Genomic DNA, 17,231 nt, shown 5'->3' on the forward strand with positions numbered 1-17,231 from the left:
TACAGCAATTGTTAACATATATCTACCAAACTGTGTGCCTTAATTTCATTAGCAGTTAGGATATTGAAATTAAATAGCCTGGTTTATGAATACTTTAAAACCTTATTTAGATTTAATAGACCTATTTTTAATGTGCACTGAACCATCTCAAATGCATTATGATCTTTAAAGAGTTACTCTCCAGAAGTTTATTTTTAGTAAGAATTCCTAGTAGCAGCTGAAACATCAATAATATTATTCAATAAAGCATTGAATATAATAAGGAACAGGCTTGGCTTTATATACTTTACTTCTTGAGCGAAGTGAAAAATGAGACACCTCTGAAAAGTACCTGAATGTTTCAAGCCAAAAGTAAAATCTGATTAAAGATTGTTGAAATCGAGGAATGAAAGCCACAAGTTTGACTCTGAAACAACACCTGATGAAGTTTTATTACTTCACTAAGCCCATGTCAAGGTAAAAGTAATTATGTGATCAGTTTGACTCATAAAATGTACTTAATCTTACCCTTTTTAGCCTGTTGCTTTGTAAACAATTATTTACATTATCTTGACTGAGGCTGCTCTGAAGTTAAAATTTGGCAAGACAATTATAGGTCTTACAAAACTTAGGTGTGCCATATTTTAATACAATGAAATTTTAGTAGAAGGGAAGATTTCATTAAAAACAATTATCAAAACATGGCATCGTTTTATACATGTTAAACAAATTTGGCCAAACAAGGATAATAATATGCTGACAAGCTAGGAAATACGAATCTAACAGGAACACCAGTCAGTAGAACAACCTGAGACTGAAATTTAGAAACTTTCATTTAGTAGTTATAGAAGGAGGTACTCTACATCTTTAAATCTTGGCAGAGAAGAAATAAAAGGGTTAATTATCTTCACATCTCAAATTCTAGTGCTGGTAGGGCATAAGTAATTCTCAGGAGTAGCTGTCACTGCTGAAGCATAGGCCATCAATTATCAGCCAGGACAAACTGGACAGGGTTTTCAGACAATGTAGTTGGAGTGAGCACTCCAACATGTTACTTGTGTAATGATCCAGAAGCAGTGGATGAGGTTGAATATTTAAGCCCAATTTTAGAGAAAGCTTCAGAAAGACAAGCATTGGCTTTATATGATGGACAACGTTTTTTGGTGACTTTATTTTAAAATCACTACGAAAGGCTCGTAGTAAAATGAACCCTATAGCATACTTTTGCAAGCTATTATCCAGTACCATGGAGGGAAATATTTGCCTCTTCAAATTTTCTTTGAGATTTTAAGAAAGGTGTCCAACTATCTTATCTAATGAACTGGGTATTTTGATAATCTCTGGACCCACCAAACACATGTCAGATGAATGATCCTTCTGAATAGGGGTAACCAGGGAGAGAAATGAGTCCTGGGTAATTCCTTTGATAACCCATTAATGCTGTCATCAGCAGTGTCTGAATGCATTTTTGATCTGAAGAGATGATAGAGCTTTTCAAAAAGTTTTGTGTGGTCATGAGACTAATCCAGGAACCTGAAAGTCATTTCCAGCTTGACCACGCCACCGCACTTTCCACAAAGCTACATTTCGGCAGAGTTCTTGGCCCTGGTCAGGGTTCTGAAAGCAGTTGCAAATGTGTAGTCTCCGAGTGGGCACTTGTTTGTAAGTATTTATTTTCCAGAGCCCACTCAGGAGCGGAGAGAAGCTATAGGCTGTTATAGAGGACGGAACAATGAGTCAAAACAACGCCTCCCCATTTTTACACTAAGCATTGGGGAAATCCCCTGAACACCAGTGTTTGATTATGAATGGAGATTGCTTTGGGGTGAGAGGGCTGGTATTGCGAGGCTAGCAGAGAACACTTGGACACCCGGGCTTGGTCAAAGCACTAAAAATAACGATGAATTACTGAATTCCCACCCAGAAAATCTTTTAGAAATGATTTCTAGAGCAAAAAATATTGTTGAAAAGTATTTATTTACACCATAGTCATAAAACATCCAGTATCTGAACTTCAGTTAGTGGTTTTATGTTAGAATAAATCATTTATGTTTCCACAACTATTAAGAGCTAATAACCAAACAAGTCAGCTCCGGTAACATTATTTACATTCTTATCTGCAATTTGACTACAAAGGTAACACTTTTAAGTCACAAAACAGAGCATACAAAAATATACTTTCTAAAAAAATTCCAAATATTAATAGGCGAATATATACAGCCATACTAAACCCAGGGAGTGATTTCCTTTTCCATAATAAGGCAACCCATTTACATGCAGACCCTGTAACATTGTCTACATCACACAAGGCACCAAGGACACTTCCAACACAATTACATGCATCCTAGTTTCAGAGAATATATGTACATCTCCTTTTAAATAAGTTAACCTCTTACTCATTTCAAGAGGCCATAAATGCTTTACTTTTTTTTCCAAAAGGTTCAGAACTTGGAGAACAGTGCACATCAAAAATACACAAAATCTGAGTCGATATACACTGCAAAAATAGTCTTTACGTTTCTCAACTCAAAAAGGAGCAGGTATTGCTATGTCCCTCCTATCACATTGCACTTCTGTTCTCTGAGTTTATAATACATATTGCTTAAAGGGTTGAGAGGACTGGATAAGCTCTGATTCACTGTTCTAGGGCCACAGAATGCAGCACAAAGACCATGCTTTTACTCACTGTACAGTGTCCCCCAAATCAGTCATAAGCCATAAAGTGCACATCAGTTTTGCTTCTGTCTTTGCTGTCCCCACCTGAAAGGATCAGCATCTCCCAACCTGTAGAAAACATCGCAGGTCAGCTCTGACATTCAGAGTCAACAACCTGTAACTGGTCAAAATAAGAGAGGGGGAGCAAAACCTAGTCAATCCTTTAAAGCAGGGTCAGGCCTCAGCCCTCTAGGCCAGGGACCCCCACCAAACCCCCTTCTGAACCTCCCCATGACTTTGGGGTGATTGATAGTCAAGTCACCAAGGAGAGACTAAAGTAGGCAAACGTTTAGGAAGGACCTGCTTCTAAGGGGAAAGTGGGGCAGTGCTGGGCTCCACCAAGGCCCTTTGCCCAATGAAGGAAGGCAGGAGAGGGCAGTAGTGTTTGTTGTGCAGTTCCAGTGGACCAAGGGCCTCTGGGACCTCAAGAAGCTGGTGTGTCAGCCTGAGTCTCTTGTCTCAAGGTGTCCTGGTCCTAGAAGAGCAAGTGGCCAAGGAGCCTCCACCAATAGTGCTGCCGTTGCTGCACAGGGGCACTCCAGCCTGTGTGCCCCCGGTGCAAGAGGCCGTAGAGGCCGCTGCCACTGACGAGGAGGGGGCACTGCTTTTGCGCTCCTTCTGTCTCAGGTGGATCTTGGTATGGCGCTTCCTCTCATCACTCCTGGCAAACTTTCGGCCACAGTAGTCACAGGCAAAGGGCTTCTCGCCAGTGTGGGTGCGGATGTGGGTAGTGAGGTGGTCACTGCGGCTGAAGTTGCGCATGCAAATCCGACACTGGAAGGGCTTGTGCCCAGTGTGGATTCGGATGTGCCGCGTCAGCTCATCAGAACGGGAAAAGCGCCGGTCACAGCCTTCTGCTGGGCACGGGTAGGGCCTCTCATGCACTGGAGTCTTGCTAGGCCTGTTTGGGTACTTGCGAGGCCTCAGAATGGGCCGCAGCGGCAGATGATGGGGGTTATAGGCAGCAGCGGCTGCTGCTGAGCTGCTGCCAGGCAGCCGGGGTCCCTCGCTGCCTCCACTGGCCCCTGGCCCCGTGGCCCCAGCACTCGGGCCCCCCAGAGTAAAGTTGCGGATGGTAGAGAGTGGAGTAAGTGGTGGGGGGACTCGCAGGGAGTCCAAGGGGCAGGGAAAGGGCTTTCGGTCTGGGCCAGCTGTACCATGTAGGTCTCTCTGGCACTGTGATGGAAAAAATCCAGGATAGTCTGGGATCATGGGGAAGAGACCTGGGTCCGTGGTTGGCTTGGGGGATGGGTAGGAAGGAGGTGGTGGGTAGGCCAGAGAAGAGGAGGTGGAGGTGGTGGGTGCCGACAGGAACGCTGAGGGGTCCTGGTAGAGGTCTCCTGCACAGCCAGAATAAGGAGGTGGCGGTGGTGGAGAGTAGAGGTGGTCCAGGTCAGGCTGGGTCTGGGACATGGTGCACACACCCAGATGTCCTGTGGCCAGTGGGTTGGGGGAGGCAGAAGTGACGCTGGATGAGGCTGTGGTCGAAGCTGGGGAGGTGACCCCTTGCAGGATGCCTGCACTCACAATATTGATTATGCCTTCTGGGTAGCAGCTGGCACCAGCGTACTGGGGGTCAATGGAGAACTTGCCCATGTAAGTGAAGGTCTGGTTTCGGGGTGCAGAGACGGGAGCAAAGCTGGGATATGGGAGATCCAAGGACCTCTTCTCTCCAGTCATGTCAATGTTGATCATGCCATCTGGGGAAAAGGAAGAATGGAGCTGGAGCAATGACAGTGCAGTCAAGAATCCCTTCTCACCCCCTCTCACACGGGTTCATTCCCAAGGCCTAGGAACCTAGCACTTTAGAGCTGGGAGGGGAAATCGCTGCCCAGAGACGGTAAGAAGAGGCTAGCCCAAGATCCCACTGTGGTAGCCAGTACAGTCTGAAATTCAAACTACCACCAGGAAAGCAAGATGAGCTACTCCCAACACCCCACACACAGCCATCTGTGGCTCTAGTCCCCAATAAAAACACCCAATAATAGCAACAACAATATTAAAAATTCCCCATCTGCCTGGAACTTCTTTCCCTCCCTTTGCTTGGGGGTCCCACGGGTGGCGCGGCAGGCCACTGATCCCAGCCAGTGCCGCAAAGGTGCCAGCCCTACAGGGGAGCTCTAGAAGGGGGTCCGTGATTTTCCGGCTGTTTCCCATCTCCGGTGCCTGCCCTCCCTTTCTTAATGCGCTTCTGCTGAAGGCTGCTGAAGGAAGTCTGGCGCTGAGGTGGAAGTTTATAGGCTTCCTTTCTCTCCCAACCTTGTCCCACGGACAATCGCGTCTCCGTCCCACCCTAAGCCCAGTGGCGGGGCTTCGAGAAAGGCTCGGGGGCCGCGGGAGACGACTTTTCACCGAGTCGCCAGGAAAACCAGCGGCACTGGTGCCTCCGCAGGCCATCCTCGGCAGCCGCTGTGTCCCGCCCTCCTCCGCCGACCCCTCCTCCCAGCCTCGCCATCCCCCTCAACTTCGCGGGCGGCGCGCAGGTGGGAGCGCTTCTTAAGGCCGCGCGGGTTGCGCGTTCTGAGACTTTCCCCGGGTCTGTTCTGCCCGATAGCAAGCAGCGGACGCCGCTAGGCTCTGCAGACGCGCAGCTCTCCTCCAGAGCCCCGAACTTTCTTGTCACTTTGCCCCTACCCTGGGAGAGGGGAGGCCGGGGTACCGCCGACCAAAGGGTCTGCACAAGCCCCTAAGTCTGGTTGTGCACCTCTTCTACTCTCCCCCCTGAGCCCGCTGGGGGCTGAGCGCGCGCGGCGCACGCACGCTGGCTCGCTGGCAACTCGGTACATTTATCTGCGCGCCCAGCTTCAGCATCCGAATTCCCTGTTCCCACTGAGCTTCTCCTGCACTCAGTTCCAGTCTTCAAAGCCATCTCAATCAACATCGTCCACCTTGCGCCCCAAACCTCTCCTCCAAGTCCTGCACACGCACCGCACCCCACCCACAACCTCCGAGATTGCGTGTGTCCCGGCCCGCGAAGGGAGCACGCGACTTACCTCCGGCCACTCCGTTCATCTGGTCAAAGGGGCCTCCCAGTTCGGCATTGGGGAAGATGGTCACCGACGTGGCAGCGAGGTCCTCCACCGGATAGATGTTGTCAGACAGCTGGTGCACAAAACCACTGAGAGTTACTGGGATTTTGTCTACGGCCTTGGCGGTCATCATTTGCTCCTCGCACAACCTGGAGACCCAACTCCCTCGCTACCTGGAGTGTCAGAGAAGCCGTTTTGAAGAGGGATTGGACTGAGCCTCGGTTGGTATCTCCTTTGGCCCTCCACACTTAAAAGCAACCGCCAAATAAAAAAATTTAAAAAAGGAAAGAAAAAGCAGAAAAAAAGGAAAAAACCCAACAGAAATAAAAACTAGCAAACAAGTTGCTGTATTTTTAAGAAAGAAGAAAAATGGCTGTTTGCCACTGACTCTCCTGTGTTCCGGCTGGGAAGCCAGGAGTTGCTGGTGTAGTGTTATTATAACAGTCAGTGTGTCCCCTCGCCGAGCTATTAATCAATTGCTGCTCTGTCGGTTAGACGGAAAGTGTTGCTCTAAGTATTTATGGGCAGGGCCTCAATGCCCGTGACGTCGCTGCCCATATATGGACTGAGGAACAGGGCTGGGCTAGGCGGCTTTTGCCGTCACATGTCCTATTTGCATACGGGCTTGGGTGCTTGGGCTCCGTGGGGCTCGCGACTTCCAACTCGCAGCCCGCTCAGGTCCGCTGGGTTCTGGGGCGCAAGACCCGAGCCACAGGTCGGGTCTAGGACAGGTGAGGCCTTGCGGGGAGGGGGCGCTCCGCGAGTTTAGCTCAGGCCACTAGAGGAGAGCGAGCAAGTCCGGGCTGCGGCGCAGCCTCCAGGGCGGGGAGGAATTCCGGTTCTCCGCGACTTTCCAAAAAAGGCGAAGATCCGGTGCCGGCGGCTCCGCCTCCCCAGCCCTTGTTTGGGAGCCATTCCGGAAAATTAAACTTCGGAAAGAAACCGAGCGGAGCCGAGACACTACAGTCAAACCCCTACTCACTTTCTTGGCAGCTCAAAACCGCAAGCAAAAGGAGGCAGCGAAAAAAAAAAAAAAAAAAACCTTCATGCATTCACGGAAGCTGACTGCTTTTTTCTGAATTACTTGATGGAAAGAAGTGGCTGATGATAAGAGTGAATGCGGTATTGCTTTTTTGGAAAGTCTGTTCTATTTATACAGGAGCGAAAACGGAACAGGTTTTGAGTTGTTTGTTTGTTTTAAGTATTCTGGGCACCTTGGGGCTGGGGGAGGGGTAGTAAACCCTAGGAGGAGCAGAGTAATTGCAGGGAGCTTGGCGAGAAATCCTCTGCCGGAGACAACCCCCCTTCCTCTGCCTGCACTCTCCCCACCCCACTTCAGCTGCTGCGCTAAACGGGCGCCCTTCCCGGAGCGTCTGGGCGGTCGGCTGTGTGGGGGCGTCCAGATGGAGGCTTGGACATTCACCCTGCCCCGCCCCACACACAGGCTCCACTTCCGAATCATACACTCCTGCCCCCGCTGCCTCCTTCACACACCCACTTGCATACCTTCTGCTGCACACCTCTCTGTTGACAGCGAGCCGGTGCGCCAGCCTCACCGACAGAGTACCCAGACGGCACAGCGGGAGCCCGGGCTTGCTGAACAGAGCGCCCTTCGAAGACACCCATCCTCACCTTACTGCCTTACGGACCACTGCCAGGGCAGCCCCCCGCCCCCCAGAGAGCCTATACTCCGGGGATGCGCCCTGTCCGCACGCGTCCTACTCCAAGAAACACATATGAGAAGGCATATTCTCCCTTTTCCTCGTCAAGAGCCACCTGGGTGAGCCCAGAGGTTCTGAAAGGAAACAGCATAGCTAATACCAGTTTTGAGCCACCATCACCCCACACTTGTTTCCCTTTGCGAGAAAACAAACAAACAAAACACCTGTCCCCGATGTAAATCTTTCTGTGTAGTGCCCAAAGCAATTTTTAAAACTTTTCAAAAGGTCCAGGTAGCGGTGGGCTTCTGGCTTGCTGCACGCGCCGCTCCCACCTCCAGAGCACCCCCGCCCGCATCTAGAGCGCTCCGGGCCCGGCCCGGGCCCCGCAGGAGGCTTCTCACAAGTGCTCAAGCCTGGCGCGCGTCGCTGCCTGCCTGGCCCCTTTCCGCCAAGGCCTGGGATGAAGCACGGGCGCAGCAGCCTCAAGGGCCCGGCTCGGTCCTTTCCTGCCCCGGGTCCCGGACCGCACAAACCTCGTGGGGACCCCGGCGAGCGAGAGCCACGGCGCCACGCCGTGGAGGAAGCTCGGCGCTGCAGGCGGCACTCCCGCCGCTCACCTGCCGCGGCCGCAGTGCCAGCAAGCCTGCTCCCGCCCGGCCCCGCGCTTGGAGGTCAGAGCCCGGGGGCGGCCGGGAGAGGACTCTGCTCCTCCACCTGGGCACCGCTTCTCCCACTGCCCGCCGCGAAATCTGTTCTCCGGCGGCCGGCCATATTCCTGACTTCAAATGCCCAGAGAAATTTTGGGAAAGTTTCTGGCTCGTGATGCGCGCTCTTTTCCAATTAAGATAAAAATAAAAGGAAAACGGAAGGAAATCGCAGCAAGGTTAGCACCCTTGTAGGTACCCCACCCTCGGCAAAAACGTGCAAAGTCCTGTTTCTTAAAAAGAAAAAATGAAGGAAAGAAAACTGCGCTCTTACCACGTGCGCCAGCCCGTTCCGCCTGCGATCTGGCCGGTCCCGCGGCCCCCGCGCTGACCACCTGCAAGACGACGCCTCGGAGGGGAGTCCGACTCGCATCTCCAGCTCTTAGTCCGAAAAAAGAAGAGGGGTAACCGAGTTATGCAAATGTGGATCGTGGCAGCGGAGTTCGGGTTACGGGCCAGCCAGCCTCGGTGGTGAGGCACCCACCGGCGGCGAGCGCGGGCGACGCAACAGCTAGTGCTTCGCTCCTCTTCATGCACGTGGGCGGTCGGGCGGGCGAGTCGCCAGGGCCGCCCCACGGCGGGCGCTGCTGCCAACTCCTGGGCAGCCACCAAGCGCCGCCCCGAGGGGGAGCTCCTGGACGCCCCAAATGCCCGGGTGAGCAAGGCGCCCAGGGCAGGACGCAGGCTGGGGGCGGCCCTGGCCAGGGGGAGCCGCGCGGTTTTCTGCTTCTACCCTTCCGGAGGAGGTTGAGTCGGGGGTCAAATGGGGGAGGAAGTGCCAGCGAGTAGAGGAAAGCTTGCTTAGTTCGTCTGAAAAGCAAGTTAGAGTAAATGGGAGTGACTGATCCTCTGGAATTGTTCGGAGTTTTCGACAACTGACACCTCCCTTAAGAGCTGCACCACGTCAAGCTCGCCGCGTGTCGGGAGTGGGTTGGGGGCAGAGCCAACCAAGAGCTGCAGAGAGGCTATGCGGGCTCCCGGGAGGGTTCCTGGGCCCAATCCTGGGAGGCCTTCCCTGAACCTCCGCTGGAAACGGGTCAGTAGATACTTATTGTTACTTTTTTTTTTTTTTTTTTTTTTTTTTTTTTATGAATGTAATGGAACAAAGCTTACATGTCAAGCCAGCCACCCTGTGGACAGGTAATAAATTCAGAAAGCTAAAGTGACTTGCCTAAAGTCACGCAGCTGGTAAGTGGTGGTATCCAAACTTGCAACCAAGTCTTCTGACTCCAAGTACACTGCTCTGGTCGCTACATCTTTCACTCAGGAAAACGCAATTCTGGAAGTACAACAGTTCTTTGAGGACTGGAAGCCTGGCTCAGACCACTAGGGAAGAAACAGGTCGCCTTCTCCAACTTCATCTCTTTTCTCTGGCATTTCTGAGGAGAGGAAAGCTGAGGTCAGGGTTTTCAAAGGCCAAGGGACTAGGGGCTCTCTCTCTCTCTCTCTCTCTCTCTCACACACACACACACACACACACACACACATGCGCACGCGCGAAGGGAAAATTAGAATTCTTAGGCTTTCCAGACATATGGAGGAGTGACTGGGATGGCACAAAACCAGCCTACTAATCGAACCTATACTAAGAGAAGCCAACCCCATAGTATCCTTCCTGGAGGAAAGAAGTGTGAAAATAAATAGGTAGAGAGAGGGAAAAATGCCAAAGGTGTTTACAGAGTAAGATATTGTGCTGGAAGGGGATTGGGGGAAGGAGGAATGTGGCAAATGAATAAAAAAATGTAATGTACCATGATCTTTACTTTTAGGCCCTTGAACTTATTTTGATCAAAAACTGAATAAATAAATGCTGTTCTTTAAAATTGAGTTGTCAAAATGACCAGGTATATGGGGTGCTCCAAAGTTTATCAAGGTTATTAAAAGAGTAGTAAACTGATGTCAGATGCTGATTTGCTTTGTCTTGATTCCAGATCCAGAAAAGGAAAGAGGAAGGAAGCATTGAAGCCCTTTAGTAGGCTTGCCCCTAGGGCTGTGGGATTAGATGGGGGAGAGGAGCAGGGGAAGCAGCGTGAAGGTCCTGGCTGGCCCTCCACAGAGTCCCCTCTGTGAGTAGTTTTCAGCTCCTTTTTTTTTCCCACCACAGAGACTGAGAATCATAATCAGCCAGGAGGCATGTTATAAATAATTTGTTAACATTTGCATTTTGATTTATTAAGAAACACTTTCAACATCATTATAGACTATTCCTATTGTAATGTCATTTTCACCCACTTCCATTCTAATACTGCTAGTACTGGAGTGGAAAACAGAGAATTGCCCTTAACTGCGAACACATACACGATGTGGATCTGGACTTGAATGGTGTAGGACATGTACATACCAGTAAAAATCAGGCTAATTGCCAAATCTGCCATCCAGTTAAGTCTTTCTTAAAGGTGCCCATGTGCTGAGAAAACTGATCAATGGTTCCCTACATTTAGCATCTCCCTATGAATCTGGTAATCCCAGAGGCTAAAAAACAAGCCCAGATTATGCCAGTCAAAATTGTTGTAAAGCCTGAGAGAAGCATTGCTTCACTCCAGTCGAATATGAAACCAAAATCATGTTTCATTGGCACAAATACGTAATCTGTCCAGGAAGAAATAAGACCCCCGTGACCTTACTTTGTGGCAGCAGCAACACTGGCCTAAGCCGAAGGTGCTCAGGTTCCCTTTAGGGTGAACTATCCCTAAGTCAGCAAATATTTCTCAAGTATTTACTATGTGTCAAGTGCTATGCCAAACCCTGGGCATACAATGGTGCCTAAAACCAGGCTTCGTTCCTGCCTCTATGGAACTTATAGTCAATCACACAAATATACAATTGCAAATGATGGCAGTGTATGACCCCAATGAAGGAAGAGGACAAAGGACCAGTCAAGTCCAGCAAGTCGAAGAAGGCTTCCCTGAGGGGAAAGAGATCTGAAGGATGTGCAGGATTTGGGGGAAGGTTGATGGATAGGGCATTCCGGGGAGGAAGAGTAGGCATGGAAAGGCCCTGAGGTGGGAGGAAGCAAAGTGCATTCACGGAATAAAGAAAGTGTAGTGTGGGTGGAAACCTTCAGGCTGCCTTCCAAGCCTAGTACACTGGGGCTGAGGGTAGCCAATACAGACAGCCTCCTTGGAAGCATCCATCCCCCAAAATATTTTAACTTCTATGACTTCCCTTTTTTTCTGCCATTATCTTTTCTGCTAATGACAATGGCATTATAATTTTTACATTTGATATTTATTTTTAGCATTCAGCTTCTGCAAATGAATGAAAATATGTTGACAGGATTTCAGCAAGAAGAGAGAATATACAGAAATTATTATTGACATCAGTGTTGTATTTCTGTGACAGCCTTAATGAAATAATGAAATGTTATTTCATTAAGGAAATGACAATGAGAATTTTGTACCATTTAAAATTAACAGAGTAACCCTGGCAGGGTAGCTCAGTTGGTTAGAGCATTGTCCTGATACACCAAGGTTTCAGGTTCGATCCCCCGTTAGGACACTTACAAGGATCAACCAATGAATGCATAAATAAGGGGAACAATAAGTTGATGTTTCTCTCTCTCAAATCAGTTAAAAATTGTTTAAATGAATAGAGAAATACAGCTTTCTAGAAGAAACATGTCCAATCTACAGAACACTTTACCATTGCTGACAAAAATATCAAAGGTAAATCAATGTGCCATTATCACAAATGTTTAAGAAAGGAAAATATCAACCTGGCATGCAGGTTAATAATCTGTTAGTCTGATCATAAAGACTTGAAGCAAAATCTCCATTCTAAATCACACCTTTTTATGACTTTAACTTTTAAATCTTTCAACTTATACATTTAATGTATAAATGAAGTTCCCTATAACTAGGGAATTTTTTGTGTTTTTATTGTACATATCGCTATCTTGCTTAAATTACAGGAAATAGTTTTTCTTTTTCTAAATAATGTCAGACCTCCAACAGAAGCTTTGTTTTTATATGTAGAAAAGAAGGGGGAAATAAGTGCACACAGCTGTCAGAGCAGTTGCTTTGCGGCATTTAAGCCAAAAAAGAAAAAACACACAAACATTTCATATTTCAACTGAATAATCTTGATAAGAATGGTCACCATTCATTGTGCTTAAGATTATGAGCTCCCGAAGCCCATGTGGCCTGGGTTCAAATCCTAGGTCCTGAATTCAAATCCTTACTCAAACTCTACCAGGTTATGTGGTTTTAAACAAGTTATGTAAATTCTCTGTTCCTCATCTGCAGGGTGGACAAAATCATTTTACATATCTCATAGGTATAGAGAATTAAATATGATGATATATGTAAAGCACATAGCACACTGTTTGGTACATAGTAAGTATTCACTGACTGTTAGCTATTAAATAATTACTACTATTGAATACCCACTTTGAAGACAGACACTGTACTGTTTTTCTAGGTTTATTGCTTTACTCCTCACAACCACCTTGAAAAGTAAGGCTGTTTATTCCTATTTTACAGATGGGGGAACTGAGGCTCGGGAAGAAACAGAGCTTTCCCAAATTTACACCAAAAGCTGCAAGACCAGAATATGAATGCTAGTCTCTTAATTGCCAAAGCCTATGTCCTTCATTTATATCATGTGATGCAGAGCAACCTATAGCAGATAAAAACAAGTGTAGCTGTATTTCAAATATTGATATGTATTCATATTTATTCCTGAATTCTGAGTTTCAGCTTTCAAGAACAATAGTGATAGAATTACTGAGGAGGTTCGGGTTTAGGTTGTAAGGAGAAAAGGTAATCCAGAAAGCAGTGGTTATTTGCATGTAATTTATAACAAGCTATATACCCTTGTAGAAAATGTCGTTTAAACTTCAGAAGCCAAGTTCCACAATAATAATAATCTAATTGACATTAATACCTATTTTTTCCCCAAAGAGATCAAAATGCATACCAATAACACTGTTGTTTTCCAAGGATGTTTGAAAATGTGGAATCGAAATTTAAAATTTAGAAAGAGTGGGTTAGTGCGTCGCCTGCGAAGTCTGGAGACATCCATTGCCTAAGTGCCGCCCATTTAGGGGACTTGCCCTGTGCTGTCATCTCACAGACTCTCCAGCTGTTGCTTTTTCAACTCCATTATAAAGTCCTCCAAGGCAGGGACCTTGAAGTATGGTCCCTGTCTGTGTTCTAACAAACAGTTCTGGATAAGAACCCAACAAATGTCTTTCCAGCAGTGAGAGACAATGAGGCCTCACCCTTCTGAGATTTTTATGTGCTACTTTAACGATTTTCAACCAGTGTGCCACAAGAATTTTTCAAACATGCAGTACCTGACTGTTTAGTCAGGGGCACTGACCTCTTTTCCCTTGGATCATCTAATGATAAAAAAAAAAAAAAAAAATGACAGTAGCCAATACAACAATAGCCATCCCATGAGAATGAGTCAAAATTATAGCTATTTTTTGTCAGATCGGCAAAAAGTATATTTTTTGGTGTACTCTGCAGAATTTTAGTAATTAGTTGATGTGTGCCATGAGATGAAAAAGGGTGAAAACTGCTGTGTTACCTTGTCAGAGGACTCCTAACTAACTAGTTCCACCCAGCCCACAACATACTACTCTAATGATTTCTCCAGGAGATGTTGCAGCTCAGAGCAAAGGCGAGGACTCCATATCCTCTGAAAGATTTGTCCTCATAAGTTAAATCTGGAGATTTAACTTATGAAATTCTGAGCTGCCACCCTCTGCTGTCAGCCTAGCGAATGCCACTGAGGTGGTGACAGCCAGCAGTGATGACCGCTGTGGAGACATATACTCAGAAGCCCTGTTCATGCTGCCCCTCCCTCCTTCCTGACTCCCTCCCACCCCCTACCATGTTCTACTGGTCACAGATGCAGGACACTGCAGGCAGCTGGGGAATGGAAAGGACTGAGGGCAAGGGGCCAAGACCCCCTTTCCAGTTCTGCCTCTGCTTCTTGGGTTGGTGGTTGGTGATGGAAGGAACCAGCTGTGCTTCCTACAGTCAGATCACTCCACTCTTTGGTGGCAGCCCTTGGAGATGGGCTGCTCTTTTTCCATATCTGATGATCATCTTTAACCATGTGCCACAAAGTTGTAGAGACAACCACATCCTCTCACATTTGCCCAGCATTTTAAATGGCAGCCAAAAAGGCTACAGTGTTTAGGAAGAGAGTAAGTTTTCACTATTTGGAGTGAGAAAGATGGTTGGGGCAGCAGGAAAGGATTGCTTAAGAGGGAAAATGCCAGACCTGGGTGCAGCACTGTGTAGTGGAAAAAATCACTAGATTAAAACCAGGCTCAGTGGTGTCTCTCCATAATGATGTTTCCAATAATAACAACAGCTAGTATTTATTGAGCATTGGAGAGTACTAAGCACTCTGCTGACTATGTTACCTTCTGTATTAGGCTACCAATCACCTCATGAAGCTGATATCATTACTCTTTACACTTTACAGATGAGGCAACTGAGTCACCAAAGCCCAAGCCACAGAGCTAATTAAGTGGAAGTGCCAAGATATGAACCCAAGCAGAACAACTTCATTGCCTGTGCTTCCAGTACCTACCCTCTCTTGTGTAACTAGACAAGCCACTTAAGCTCTTTGGGCTTCAGTTTCTTCATATCTTTACAATGGGGCTGGGCATGTCTGCCTCAAATGCCTTTGGCCAGAGCATTGTGATGAATCAAAGGAAGAGGATTAAGAACGTGTTCTGCAAAGCCAGACACACACCGAAAATCTAATTATTTCCCATAATGATTGTGTGGGCTTCTGGACCTTCAGTGACAGCAGTGAATGTTGACTGGGATAAGATAGGAAGCACTGTTTGTGATTCCAGGACAGGGACAAGGCACCAGCAATTAAACTGAACTTCTAAACTGTTTGCTTGCTGATCATTCCTAAGCCCTTCAAAGTGGCCTCTTTTTCCCTCCTCACACAGGAGGGTGGTCCAGATCTCTGTGTTCTCCTTTTTATCTGGAGGTGGTTTGGGGGAAGGTGGCCCCAGAGGCTTTGGAACAAGTCCTTGGCAGGTCTGCTTCTCCTGATGCTAATAACAGGCCTAGACACAGGATCACACTCCTTCTCAAATCCTAATAATTAACTAGAATGCATGTTTCTGCTCAAGGGCTGTTGCGCCTGAGAGAATATTGTGGTTACAATGCAATCACCACTGGTCACAGAACAATTTCAATCAATGCCCTTGTAAGCACATAATCAGAGCCTCACCAGAGACCTGGCAACTCTCAGGCTTTTAGAATTAGAAAGTTTACTTTTAAAAATATTATTATTTAGGCAACAGCCTGTAGAAATTTCTAAAAGAAAGAAAGCAGAACAATTTAGACCCTTTCTTCTCTCTGTTTTGATTTTATGAAGCAAGAGACACCAAAAACATGACCAAAATGACCATTTTAGTTCCTTCATCTATTACTGGGAAATCTTCTGGGTGGGAGGTACCTTAACAGGACACTTTTCCCCTTGCCTTTCTATGTTTCAGCCTTTTCATCACAAAGCTCTCTCATAAAATGTCAACTTGAATGGAATGTTACCCCTAAAGTAAAAAATGGACGCCACAAACACACACACACACACACACACACACACACACATGTATATATGGTAAAGGCTAGGAGATTCCAGTTGAACCAGGGTAGGCTTGACTCTTTACTCCGTGCAAGTTCCCTGAGGTCTGGAAGCCACTGCTGTGTTTTATGGAGCAAGCCCACAACATGCTGGAGCTGGGGCTGCTTAAGTAGGTGAACCAGAGAGCAAGTGAATATGTAGGGATGAGCCTGTTTTGTTTCCAAATGCTGGTACAAGCTCATAGAGTTCTGCTAACTTATTTATTAAGAACTTAGCATACACCAGGTACTGTGCTAGGTGCTTGGGATGCATTAGAGAGTAAAACTCCCTGTCTTCATGTAGCTTACAGCCTGAATAGTCTTGTGAATTTAATTCCAAGAACCAAAAAAGGGAAAACTCAGTTTGTAGTATCTTCTCTTGTCTTCAGCCAAAATCACTTCTAACCTACCCACACTCAGGTACACATTTCTCCTAAGGTAATCAGAGAGAGAATACCAAACCTGCTTTAGTAACACATTCTGGGGTTCACTACTCTTACAAGACATTCTTCAGAGATAGAAAACACCCTTTTTTTTATTACGCACTTTAATTGTCCCCCCTGCCCGGGAGACATGAAAGAAGTTAGTCATGAGGTTCTGAGTAAAAACCAGTCACAGGCTGGAATATAGCCCTCGACCTTTTTTGTTTAACATGGAAAAAATCTCAGTTCCTATAGCCTGTCCTTAGAATTTTCACCTTTGATACTTTTACCATCCATGTCAGCTCTTTGATGAACTTATTAATTTCCCACACTTCCCAGTGTTGGTAAAACCCAATAAGACATTTTATGCAGCACTCTATCCTTTCCAAGTCCCTTTTTGATACATTACTTCCTTCAAAACTTTAAATATAACCCCGTGATGTTAGCAAGGCCACGTTCTCCTTTCCCACTGCCCACAGAAGCCAAGTGAGGCACGCAGAGACCGAGCGACTTACCTAAGTTCACACAGAGAGTAAGGAGGCAAAGCAGACATTCCTAGCCGGGTCTCTCCGTGCTGATATTGAGAGCTCCGTCTGTCTAAGGGGAACCTCCACTACTGATTGAGATGGCCCAGGCATGTGACTGCTTGTGAAATCCTCAGACATTTTTATGGCTGGTGGCCAGTTAACATTTAGGTCATCTATTTTTTTCCCCAGGTGTGTGCTGACCCTGTTGTGTACCTCCGTTTTTTTACCCCAATGGGTAGATTGGTAATATAAAGTTAAACAACAGCCAGTCAGCCAGGTCCCTCGCCTTCTAGGTCATTGAAGTCAATTTTGGGCTACCAGCCCCAGGTCCATTTCCCTTTAGTCCTCATTTGTCCCATTTCTGTGATGTTGGCACTGACTCACTGATTACCACTTTCCAGATTATCAGCCTCTGGTGCAATCAGAAGAGATTCTCATCTGTGTGGGGTGGCTTAAGTGTGGTTGGGTCTACCTTACTGGGGTGACCAGCCTGACCAGGGGGAGGAGACAAATTCATCAGCTTCGTCAACAGAAGGCCATCAAGATGGTTTTGTTTTTTCCAAACTTAGCTAACTCACACCACAGTCTGCTAA

The 17,231-nt window shown here is 47.0% G+C and overlaps 1 protein-coding gene across 3 annotated transcripts; it reads right to left on the reverse strand.

Annotated features, from left to right (window-relative positions):
- Positions 1 to 2,769: 2,769 nt before the first annotated feature.
- On the reverse strand, positions 2,770 to 16,713 carry EGR2 (early growth response 2). Of its 3 annotated transcripts, XM_090278080.1 has the most exons (5): positions 16,627 to 16,713; positions 9,260 to 9,467; positions 8,363 to 8,469; positions 5,688 to 5,796; positions 2,770 to 4,394 (listed from the first exon to the last, which is right to left on the reverse strand). In XM_090278080.1, the coding sequence occupies exons 3-5, from the start codon at positions 8,459 to 8,461 to the stop codon at positions 3,154 to 3,156; spliced, it is 1,449 nt and encodes a 482-aa protein (XP_090134206.1). In that variant the 5' UTR covers positions 8,462 to 8,469; positions 9,260 to 9,467; positions 16,627 to 16,713; the 3' UTR covers positions 2,770 to 3,153. The 3 variants fall into 3 exon arrangements, with proteins under 3 accessions (XP_090134206.1, XP_090134207.1, XP_090134208.1); XM_090278081.1 differs by lacking the exons at positions 9,260 to 9,467; positions 16,627 to 16,713 and having other exon boundaries at positions 5,688 to 5,896; positions 8,363 to 8,420; XM_090278082.1 differs by lacking the exons at positions 8,363 to 8,469; positions 9,260 to 9,467; positions 16,627 to 16,713 and adding an exon at positions 5,897 to 6,682.
- Positions 16,714 to 17,231: the final 518 nt, after the last annotated feature.

This window comes from Furipterus horrens, unplaced genomic scaffold (assembly GCF_987537825.1).
Source record: "Furipterus horrens unplaced genomic scaffold, mFurHor1.1.pri manual_scaffold_5, whole genome shotgun sequence".
Taxonomy (NCBI): Eukaryota; Metazoa; Chordata; class Mammalia; order Chiroptera; family Furipteridae; genus Furipterus; species Furipterus horrens.

Coding starts and splice junctions, on each gene's coding strand:
- EGR2 (XM_090278080.1), bottom strand. CDS start 8,461: ATGCGAGTCGGACTCCCCTCCGAGGCGTCGTCTTGCAGGTGGTCAGCG. Junction 5,797..8,362: donor GGAACGGGCTGGCGCACGTG/GTAAGAGCGCAG, acceptor TTTGTGCACCAG/CTGTCTGACAACATCTATCC. Junction 4,395..5,687: donor GATGAACGGAGTGGCCGGAG/GTAAGTCGCGTG, acceptor CCTTTTCCCCAG/ATGGCATGATCAACATTGAC.